Source organism: Chiloscyllium plagiosum, chromosome 13 (genome assembly GCF_004010195.1).
Source record: "Chiloscyllium plagiosum isolate BGI_BamShark_2017 chromosome 13, ASM401019v2, whole genome shotgun sequence".
NCBI classification, from domain to species: domain Eukaryota; kingdom Metazoa; phylum Chordata; class Chondrichthyes; order Orectolobiformes; family Hemiscylliidae; genus Chiloscyllium; species Chiloscyllium plagiosum.
Window position 1 is genome coordinate 20,316,324 of NC_057722.1, and position 11,969 is coordinate 20,328,292.

Genomic DNA, 11,969 nt, shown 5'->3' on the forward strand with positions numbered 1-11,969 from the left:
TAATGCGAGGCATAGATAGAGTCGATAGCTAGAGACTATTTCCCAGAGCAGAAATGGCTAACATGAGGGGTCATAGTTTTAAGCTGGTTGGAGGAAAGTATAGAGGGGATGTCAGAGGCGGGTTCTTTACAGAGAGTTGTGAGAGCATGGAATGCGTTGCCAGCAGCACTTGTGGAAGCAAGGTCATTGGGGACATTTAAGAGACTGCTGGACATGCATATGGTCACAGAAATTTGAGGGTGCATACATGAGGATCAATGGTCGGCACAACATCGTGGGCTGAAGGGCCTGTTCTGTGCTGTACTGTTCTATGTTCTATGTCCTATGTAATACTTTTTCCTACTCGCCAGCAAAGAGCTGTTCCTATCGAGTGTTACTGGGAACTGACTGGAGGCCCAAGTCTCTCACAAGCAAGATGGCTTCCTGCTGCCTGTCTGATATCTACCTTGAGTTAAAATCAGGTTAAAATTTCTGTTAGGAGACTTGCTGGAGAATCGATCAATTGAAACAAGTCAAAACCACATCAGAAATTCCCTATATTTGCTCCATAAAAATGTCAGACTAGAGTTGTTTACTCATGCTCTTACCCAAGGTTGTTGCTGAATAGTGGAGATCTCTGCATGTGCTGCGGGGTGATAGTGGGAATTTTCCAGCAAGGCAGTGAATCAGAAAGTTTGGGGGCAAGTCCTAGTTCTTTTGGTCTTTCCTGTAGGCCATCTCTTTTCATGGTCTTGTGGCTATCTAAGCAAATGAAACACAGAAAAGTTTAACATTAAAAAAAACATAAGTCACCATCCAAAAACACAAGGCTAGGTGACTAAATTTTCTGTTATACATGCAGTTTCAATCAGGGCATCCACCCAAGGAATTTACGTACTTTATATTGTGACAAGACAGTTGGTTGAAAATTATCAATTTATATTTACAATGGATTAGATTTGGATAGTTTTAAGAACTTTGTAATTTTTTTAGATTCATTAGAATCCATCAAAAAATAAATAATGATAAATATATGCTTTCAATAGATATTTCTAAACTCATCTTTCTAAATTATAATTTAGGGTTTATCAAAGGTAGCTTGAAATTGGTGTAACACGTTATGAATGTGTTATCCAGTGACTCGTTTCTGATTTTTACCACATGGACACATTCACAACTAAATGTGATTATTTTGTTCATACTTGTAGCAAGGGCAATTAAAAAGTACTGTTCTATTTACTGACATATGAAGAAAATGCATCCAGTTTCACGCCACTGAAAAGTTTAGATTTCAGTTTGGTGACTTCAAGATTCAAAATCATGAATGCTGCACTACATGTAGTAAATACATGTACCAGTGTTAACTTCAGACATTATACATTATTAATATTTCTGTAATATATTATCAAGCATATCCATCTGATAATAACATCGAAATTGTCATTTTTCAGAAGATCACCTGTAAGGTCGCTTGAATTGTAAATAATTTAGCCAAAAGCCTACAAAACATGATAAAATCCTAATTTGATAAATAACCAAGGTTAACTTGCATTGCAACTAATGCTTTAACATTTACATTCATAATAGAACATCACTTATGCTTCTTAGCCCCCAGAGTATAATCTCATTTCAGAAGTGCAAATTCTACAGAAGCTTCCAAATTGTTCTGTTCTGATACCGGTTTAAATATTTCCTCAGGCCTTGATTCTACCTCACATTCTGGCCCTCTTAATTCTGCTGTTCAACATCATGAATGCTTCTCCATTCTATCGAGGCTTTTATCTTTCCCTCCATTTCACAATTCTGTAGTGGTGCATCCTCATGCTCATAGAATATTGATTTCATCTTCCTAGTGTGGCTTTTCATGTTCTCAGTTTCCAGTCCTTCTTGTTTTCTTCCGATGCCCTTCCAAAGCTGTGATCTTGTTACTGTGCCAAATACATAAAATGCTGGCAGCACTTAGTAGATTGATCATGCTTTTTGGTCTCAACATTGTGCTGGTACAAAAAAGGATTTATCATTTCCATTCCCATTCTCCTATGATAGACTTTTCCAGACTGTTTGATTCTCATTCACCTTTTCATAATTTTTTTCACGTTCCATGGGGCACTTGAAAAGATTAGTTTATCTCATCTTTTCAGATTTTGTCAGAACTGCCTGCTCTGAGTCTTTCAAACTGCATTTTTTTTTATCTTTTATTTTTTGAGCGCTTGCCATAAATCGATTTTATGTAAATTCAGTATTGATTTTTCTGACCTCAAGACTTAACATTTTCATTTGGATTTTCTGCTTTACTCCCATTTATTGATAGTGTCTAATCAACCAGCTCAGACATATTACTATACATCTCTGAAGTAGGTAGGACTTGAACCCAGACCTGCTGGTCCAGAGTTATGGACACTACTACTGTACCACAAGACCCCTCAACAGTCTAATTTCAATTGATAGATTATTAATAAATGATCTGATATTGTATTGATCTGTTATTAATCTATGTTCTGTCATATAGACACCATCTTCTTGTGGACAATACCTAACACAGTATTTGAAAAAGATAGTCTTATGTAGGAAAGTAAATACAGAATCTATATAATTTACAAAAATTTAGAAACATTTTAATGATTAACATCTTTGGCCATCTGTAAATATCAGATAAGTGTAGGCCTGAGCCTAAGCAGAATGTGCTATCTTCATCAAATAGCCTCCCTGTCAAGGCATATGTCAGTAATAGTGAGGCACTCAAGTCAAATACTGGATGGTGATTGACATACACAGTATTGCGTTCCAGTATGGAACCAATACATTATATTAGTGTGGTCTGGAAAATGATTTGTGTGACAATGTGCGAAAGGAAGGAAAAATATATTCAGGTTTAAACCCACTGAATCTATCCATCCCTTGTTGCCGGGAGAAAACACATTTTGAAATATATTTCCATTTGTTAAATTTAAGTGATAGAAATAATTTCCTATTTACATAAATCGATATTAATAATGCAAAGATTATTCATTTGCAAGAGCTCAGACTGCATTCCTATTATTACCACATTCCTCACAACTTAAGTCCACCTCCAGCTTTCTGCAGCGATAACCAATCAGTCTCAAAGTTAATTTTATTTCTGGTGAGTCATGAAACTGTGGAATCTTTTTGCTTCCTGTACAAATACAAACACTGAAAATATCTCTTTCAATTTATCATCACATGCTGAACTCAACTGAAACCAAAATGTATTTGCTCCAATTCTAGTACCAAGTCTTAGTGGTATGGAATCCTTCCATTAGAAATTGCTATTATCTTAAAAATAAGTGATATCAACAATGATTGCCTGAAAACCTCTGAGCACACTTTCTTCAATACTGTAATGAAACCTTCAAAAGAAATCATTAGAAATAGTGAGTTGCAACAACCTAATCAAGATTTTTCACTGATAAATAGGATAGATGGGGTTGTAGTCAGGGTTTCAAACTGAAACATCCATGATTGTTTTTTATTCCTTTGTTTAAAGCGGAATGCTTTGAATCAGGGGTAAAATGCAGAAAGAATGAATCTTCCCAAATCTTCTGAGTTTTGTAATTCAACGTCTGTAAACCAATTAGTGGAGTTTGAGCTTGTAAGTGTTAGCCAGGGATTGCAGAGAATAGTAGAGAAATTATTGATACACTGTTAATAAATAGCTAATGCTTGCACTTAGTCCTTTAGAGCTTTTTTTCAATCAGAAATTTTCATTTGCTTTTTTTTCCCAAAACTGGTATTGTTTCCTGTCATCATCCTTCTCCATTATTTAGCCTTTTATTCACAGGTTCACTTTATTACCTCACCATTTCACAACAACACAGCTACAGAACTGTTACATTTTCTCAGACATATAATAGTTTATTCAGTTTTATACTTTACTCAATATCATCATTTCAATTAATCATTTTCCCTATTTTAAAGGTTTAAATTGAATGTTATTATTTAGTCATTGTGTAATGATTACATTTTTAAAAATCTACATATGAAATACAACTTGTCTTCAATTACATTCTCACCAACAATAATCATATCTCTGCTTCGGTGAACGATGTGTGAAACTAAGGATATGGCATGGAAAATTTGATGTTTGGGAAAAAACAGAAGCTTGACAGTTTAGGAACAATAATTTAATCCTTAAGTCCAATGATTTTATGGATGCTTAAATTGTAAAGCAAAATGGGTTACATAATTTTTTTAGACTGATCTCCACTTTGCCGATGCTATCAATTCAATCCCACATAACACACTGCTACTCTGTTATATTTATAAATATCTTATAAATGAGACAAATCAGTTACTCATTATTAAATGAATGAGTTAGCTCTTCTAATTGTTTAGTAAGTAAATGCACATTTATTGCATTGCTATTATTGACCAGGGAGTCCCAGATTAATCTCAGACTGTTTTGAATTACTGATCTCTGCTTGGTGAGCCGACCTCACCTGTAGTTGACTCCCTTTCTTAAGGCTTGTCAACAAAGGGGTACCTGACTTGATGCATCATGTGCTTGAACTGCTAACAACATATTCCAAAAATAGAATGGTCACTTGAGTGAGATAGTGCCGGACATTCACTGATGCTAGTGAAATCACTGGGGCATTGTATAAACTCCTCCTACATATTACTGTTTTGTATGTGATGTTAAATTATATAAGACATACAGCACATGAACAGTTTATTTGATCTAACCAGTTCATACTGGCAGTTATTTGCAGCTTTTGAAAAATTATTCTTACTATATTATAGCATTTTCATATCAGAGATCAGTCTCAAATCTGTTAATGATTTTGAACGAAAAAACAATCAATCTTCAAGAGCCAAATTGTTTTAAATATCCCAAGCATCAAGACTCAGAAACATTATTTATATGTTACACAAACAGAAACTATGTTAAATCCCTCTTCCTACCTGAGTAACAGGGTCTGAACTCTGTATTCTGAATGACAAGCTTTGGAGATGTTGCCTGGGCAAACTGACTGCTAGCTCTGTGCGCTTACAGTATTTCACTGTAAGCAAGAGCACTTTGGATCATTCATTATTCTTAAGGGGGCACCATGATTAAAAAAAAAAATCGTCAAGTCTTTTTTGTTTACTAAGTGCTGCATTGCAATGGAGCAAATCTTTTCACAAACCTTACTTGCATAGTGCCATTTGCACAGGATTTTATCAAAACCAAAATAATGATAGTGATCTTTCTGTTATTATCCCTCATTAATTACTGAGAGACTGCCTCTCTAACAACATAAATACCAAGACATAAACTGATGAATGATGATGCAGTATAATTTGTATCATCGTTCATTAGTATCTCAGATATTTGGTCAGAATTCCACCAACCGCTTCACTGGCAAAGTCATCCATTGACCAGAAAGATTCCAGATTCAATCCTTGGTCAGCATTGGGTTGCATAATCTCAACTGGGGGAATAGTTGATTGGACATACTACCTTTAAACCAGGGAGGGTTCTCATTCTTTAGTATCATTCAAACAAATCTGTGCATATATGGGTGCCTAGAGAGAAGAGGTTCAAAACCCCAATTCCTTGGTAGAGTCCTCTGTAATAAGTTACCTGTTGGCACATACATTGCCAAACTTACATGTGGGAAGTAAGCAATTGGACAAGGTGGCAGAAGGCAACCTGGTTTCACATGGATCCTTATCCCAACATCAGTCAGGAGAGATAGAAAGAAAATCGAGGGAATTTCTCTTTTTAAACAAACAGGCTAATTATCATTTGTAACATTGCGGAAATCATTAAATATTGCTTTTCATCAGTGAAGTCTTATGACTATTTTGTGACCCTGTACGTTCTATTGATTGTAACTTACTGTCTGTTTGTCTTGGTGCTGATTCAGACTGACCCTTGGTATGTCGTTTCCTCCTCATGGATCGGTAAAACAAAGAATTCCTGCGAATGGGTACATGCTTCTTTCCTTCTCGTTCTGAGTCGTCAGTGTCATGTTGAGTGAGTTCAAGTTCCCTGTTATCACCAGGAGCATCATCCATTTTCACTGCACCAATCTGCTTCACACTGTTTATACTGCTTGCTTTCATCCCTTCATGCTGATATTCTTCCTTGCTGTGTTATTCCTGTTGAATCCATGCTGGGAAATCTTGGTAAATGGGAGAAATGAAAGATTATATTTATAATCCAACGTGCATCTCTGAATCTTCTACTCCAAGGGCATCTATACTATAGTTAGTTAATCGTTGTTGAAATGAAGAGAGAGCTATTGAAATATTGTCAGTAACCAGGCATGAATTCATCTTTGTTACCATGACAACTAATAGCACTGTTACTAAAGGAGGGTACAGTGGGTGGGAATGTGTTCCAAACCAAACAAGAGACCTGGTTCTACCCTGTTTTGGTCCATTTCAGATAACATTCTGAAATAACAGAACTTTGACATAAATTATTTATTTAAGTTAGCCTGTCCCTTTAAGAAAACTTCTCTTTCTACATGCCATGTTCATTTGCCAAGCAATGCAATGCTGTAAGAGCCTCCATTTATTACAATATATTTAAGATGATCAGCTAATTTACCACAAATTAATGTGCTAAAACCATGCCTCATTACTGGTCTTCTGATAAATGACTGGAAAGGTGATACAGTTTAAAAAATATATAGTTTTTAAATTTAAGAACAGTATGATCAGTTCTTCTTTCAGGATTTCCATGCTGAAAGAAATGTGCAAAATTGAAAGTTTGTTGCTTGCACCCACTCCTAATCATGATAGATTAACCAAAATACAGGTTTTGTGTTAAAGATTCTGATGATATTTAATTACCAAAATAAAACTAAGAGCCCAATTTTCCCAATTCCATATGGGCAGGCAGAGGTGACAACAAACTGATGTCTGGATATGGGCTTATGTGTCTAAAAGCCTTACTTGAAGAGGGATTTGGGAGAATAGTTTCAAAGAAATGGAAAGAACAGGAAGCAAAAGTTTGTTTTTAGCGCTGCAAGAGGAATCAAAGATGGAATGAAGCTATGTTATAATTAAAAGAGTGATATTTGAGTCAATGGGAATAGGGTTGATGGAAAACTGGGCCTGGATGGACAAAATACAGGAAGCAGTGTTTTAGATCAGCTACAATTTGTTGAAAATATTGGATAGCAGAATGGCAAGGAGAACATTGGATAAACTGGCTAGCATTTTAAAGAGGGGTGGGTCCAATGGAGATGAATCTAAAGCACCTGAATGTGGTGGTAAGGTGGTCACTCTCAGGATGGAAAGTTACAGCCCAGGACACAAAGGTTCAAAGCTTACTTACAAGAACTACCTTAAAGTTACACTAAGCAATTTTACTCTTGGGGTCTTTTTTTAGCCCATAATCTCTGGCTTGAAGAAGAAGCCATTTACTTCTCCATTCAGGCCTCCAGCTAAAATCGTGGATCAAGTCCAATCCACATAATTCAAGCAAGGCTCCAATCTCCTTTCTGTAGATGTCCCACTCACCTGCTCAAAAATGCAGGTTAACATCTGGAAGCAGTGGGAAGAAAGCAAATCGGGTTAGATTGGGAAAATTATTGGCTTCATACATGCTCGACATCAATTAAGCAGAGGGATATAAAATGGGTCAAAGTTGAGGAAGATATGGATGAGGGTTTCAGTGATTAAGGTGGTCAGTGTTACAAAGGTGGAAGCAAAAGTATTTTGGGATGAAGGGAATTTGATGTCAGAAGCTCAACACGGAGTCTGAAAGGACAATTTGGTTTCCGGCAGTGCCTTGGTAAAGGGAAATGAAACTGGTGTCGAGGTTATGAATGTTCAGATAGTGATCAAACATGATGAGTTTTCCTAATGCTGCTAGAAAGCACATTCACCTAGAACTAAACACCGAAGCAGTAAAGAGACTGTAAGTAGTGAGAGCTGAATGGTCATTAATGAAAACTGCCCTAATGTATACAGACAGTGTCACCAAATGCAACATGAACATAATGAAGAGGAGAGGGCCTAAGGATAAATCTTTGCAGGACTCAAGGGGCGTGCTGCAGCAGTAGGACAAGGAGAGTTATTCTGAGTATAATTGCAGGAAATGAAAGGCAGGTAAGTTTCTACCTTCTACCTCTGCTCTGCCTATTTTTCATCAAAGTGGTGAAAGAAAAATGACCTGATGACCCCTGGCTAATCCCAAATTCTCTGTAATTCCTTATCCCTTTTAGCATTTTGTAAGCAATTTGACAAGTTATACTTAGCAACTCTAATGTAATTAAATATTCCAAGATATTTCACTGGTACATTGTAAAACAACATCTGATCCTGAACAGCATAAGGGAATATTAGACAAGATGACCAAAGCCTTGCTTAATGAGGTAGGTTTCAAGAATTATTTTTTAGGAGGAAAGTGAAGTAAAGAAAAGGAATGGTGTAGGGGGTATATAGAATCACAGGAATCTCCTAGCTGTGAGGTGGTAATGATAACATTAAATGTGACTGAACCTCAGTTAAGTAAATCAAAACCTATTTTCCTAAATCTAATTTACTTTGGGCTTTAGATGCCACCTTGGCCTATTTATGAATACGGTCACAGCACTGCTGTTGTGACAGACAATTTGGGAAACTAAAAATAAAACTGATAATTAAGAGAGATGCAGACTTTCACATGACATATTAGGCTGGATTTTTCTAAGGAATGGCAATTACAGGCAAATTGCTATTCCACTCTTTTTTTATTATTAAGGAAGAACTCACATTTCTGGCAGGAAATTCCAAATGCACCTCCTTCAGAAATCCAACAGGTTCCTCATAGTGCAGTATAATGGGGGGGAAGTCAAACCATGCCCCTTTTTTCATAGCAGTAGCTGCGTTATTCTGTGACTTAAAAGACAGGTTGCACAGCCAGCCACTTTGATAGATCTTGTGAGAGCATAAGCAGATAACTGAGAGGTCAGGGAAACAAGTAGAACAGGGTGAAAACTATCTTCTTTAGGTCCTTTCCCTTCCATCCTTACCTCCAACAATTGATGTGAGAGGTTTATGGCTCAACAACTTCTTTATCACTATGACTAAGGCCAGCCAATTAACTGCTCCTGCCATATCCCTTCAGCTAAAGCTCCCTCTCCTCGAGACCCCCAGCTTGAAACTTTCTCTAATTTCTCTGTTATCTCCCCACATGCCCTCAAACATCATCTTGTCCAAGACACCCACTTCCTGTTCCCCCAAACCTATTTCTAATAAACTGCTTATTGCCCAACCCGATACCCTATTAGCAAATATTGTTAACAGTTCTCTCCTTTCATAAGCCCCTTTGTTCTTTAATCTGCCACCGTCATTTCTCTCAAGAAACCAGTCCTTGACCCCAGCATCCTTGCTTGGTTAGTTTTGTTTTCAAAGCGTTTGATGTATTGTTACCTCTTGAATTTATTCCTGCCTTTCCCAGAACTCAATCTTTCAAGCCTTCCAATTAGGTTTCTGCCTCTGCCACAGTATGAAACAGCTCACAAAGTCCCATATTACATCCTCTGACAAAGATCATTTTTAGCTCCTCGTCCTTCTTGACCGGTCTGCCTTTGTTCATCACACCATCTTCCTCCAAATGACTATTCCTTGTTGTCCAACAGTGAAACCACTCTGGTTCAATTTTTATAGACCACTCTGTTACTTTTGGTGTCCTCCAAGGAGCTATTTGTACACCTTTCAAGTGTATCCACTTACTGCCCTTGGAAACACCCAAAGCATGGAGTAAATTTTCCCTGCCTCACCAGAAGCTCTCCTAATTCCACTGCAGTTTCCAAAATATCAGACTGTTCATCTGACACTGGGGCCTCAATAAACAGAAATTTCCTCCAGCGAAATGCTGGGAAGACTGATTATTGTTTTCAGTCCTCATTCTTAATTCCTTTTCTAAGTCACTGGAAGCTCTCTATGGCAACAGTCTGAGAATAGCTAGCTAGCTTGCAATCTTAATGTCAAATATGATTCCAAGACAAGGGGGCAGGAGAAATAGGTTTAACTTAAAGGACAGAAGACTTATTGAAGACGTGGGAAAAACAATTTCACTTAGACGGTGGTGGGAATCTGGAACTCACTGCTGGTAAGGGTGCTAGAGGCAGAAACTCTCAGAACATTTAAGATGTACTTATATGTGCAAATGCAATGCCAAAGAATGCAAGGCTATAGGCCAAGTGCTGGAAAATGGGATTAGAATAGTTACAGAGTCATAGACTCATAGAGATGTACAGCACAGAAACAGACACTTGGGTCCAACTCATCCATGCCGACCAGATATCCTAACCTAACCTACGCCCATTTGCCAGCAATTGGCCCATATCCCTCTAAACCTTCCGATTCATATACCATTCCAGATGCCTATTAAATGCTGTAACTGTACCAGCCTCCACCATTTCCTCTGGCAGCTCATTCCATACACGTACCCCCCTTTGTGTGAAAAAGTTTCCCCTTAGGTCCCTTTTAAATTTTTCCCCTTCCACCCTAAACTGATGCCCTCTAGTTCTGGATTCCCCCACCCCAGGGAACAGACCTTGTCTATTTATCCTATCCATGCCTCGATAAGTTTGTAAACCTCTATAAGATCACCTCTCAGCCTCTGACGCTCCAAGGAAAACAGCTCCAGCCTATTTAGCCTATTCCTATAGCACAAAGCTTCCAACTCTGGCAACGTCCTTATAAATCTTTTCTGAATCATTTCAAGGTTCACAACATCCTTCTGATAGGAGAGAGACCAGAACTGCATACAATATTCCAAAAGTGGCCTAACCAATGTCTTATACAGTTGCAACATGACCTCCCAACTCCCACATTCAATACTCTGACCAATAAAGGAAAGAAAACCAAATGCCTACCTCACTATCCTATCTACCTGCAACTCCACTTTCCAGGAACTATGAACCTTCACTCCAAGGTCTCTTTGTTCAGCAATACTCCCCAGGACCTTACCATTAAGTGTATAAGTCCTGCCATGATTTGCCTTTCCAAAATGTAGCACCTCACATTTATCTAAATTAAACTCCATCAGCCAATCCTTGGCCCATCGGGACATCTGATCAAGATCCTGTTGTACTCTGAAGTAACCTTCTTCACTGCCCACTACACCTCCAATTTTGGTGTCATCTGCAAACTTACAAACTATACCTCCTGTGTTCACATTTGAATCATTTATATAAATGGCAAAAAGCATTGGACTCAGCATCAATCCTTGTGGCACCCACTGGTCACACGCCTCCACTCTGAAAAGCAACCCTCCACCACCACCCTCTGTCTTCTACCTTCGAGCCATTTCTGTATCCAAATAGTTAGTTCTCCCTCTATTCCAAGTAATCTAGCCTTGCTAAGCAATCTACCATGAAGAACTTTGTCAAACACCTTACTGGTGTCTATATAGATCACATCCACTGTGTTGCCTTCATCAAACGTCTTTGTTACTTCTTCAAAACACTCAATCAAGATCATGAGACATGATTTCCCAAGCACAAAGCCATGTTGACTATTCTTAATCAGTCCTTGCCTTTACAAATACATGTAAATCCTGTCCCTCAGGGTTCCCTCCAACAATATGCCCACCACTGATGTTAGGTTCCATGGCTTTTCCTTACCAGCTTTCTGAAATAGTGGCACCACTTTAGCTAACCTTCTGTCAACTCACCTTTGACTATTGATGATACAAATATCTCAGCAAGGGGCCCAGCAATCACTTCCATAGCTTCCCTCAGTTTTCTAGGGTACACCTGATCAGGTCCTGCGGGTTTATCTACCTTAATGCATTTTAAGACATCCAGCACTTCTTCCTTTGTAAAATGGATATTTTTCAAGATGTCACCATCTAATTCCCGACATCCCATTCCTTCTCCCTGGTAAACACTGATGCAAAATACTCATTTAGTATCTGCCCCATCTCCTGCAGTTCCACACATAGGCTGCCTTGCTGATCTTTGAGGTGCCCTAGTCTCTCCTTAGTTATCCTTTTGTCGTTAATGTATTTTTCGAATTCCTTTGGATTCTCCTTAACCCTA

General features: G+C 38.0%; 1 protein-coding gene across 3 annotated transcripts in view; it reads right to left on the reverse strand.

The window, feature by feature from the left end:
• Positions 1–11,969, reverse strand: part of ngef (neuronal guanine nucleotide exchange factor) — a 101,341-nt gene that overhangs the window by 73,914 nt on the left and 15,458 nt on the right. For 2 of the 3 annotated variants that reach the window (XM_043701979.1, XM_043701980.1), the window contains 2 exons: positions 5,823–6,107; positions 588–741 (listed from right to left, as the gene is read on the reverse strand). In XM_043701979.1, coding sequence (XP_043557914.1) covers positions 588–741; positions 5,823–6,048 — 380 coding nt within the window. In that variant the 5' untranslated portion in view covers positions 6,049–6,107. Of the gene's footprint in view, positions 1–587; positions 742–4,902; positions 5,004–5,822; positions 6,108–11,969 lie in introns of those variants that run through there. The other variant, XM_043701981.1, reaches the window with a different exon arrangement.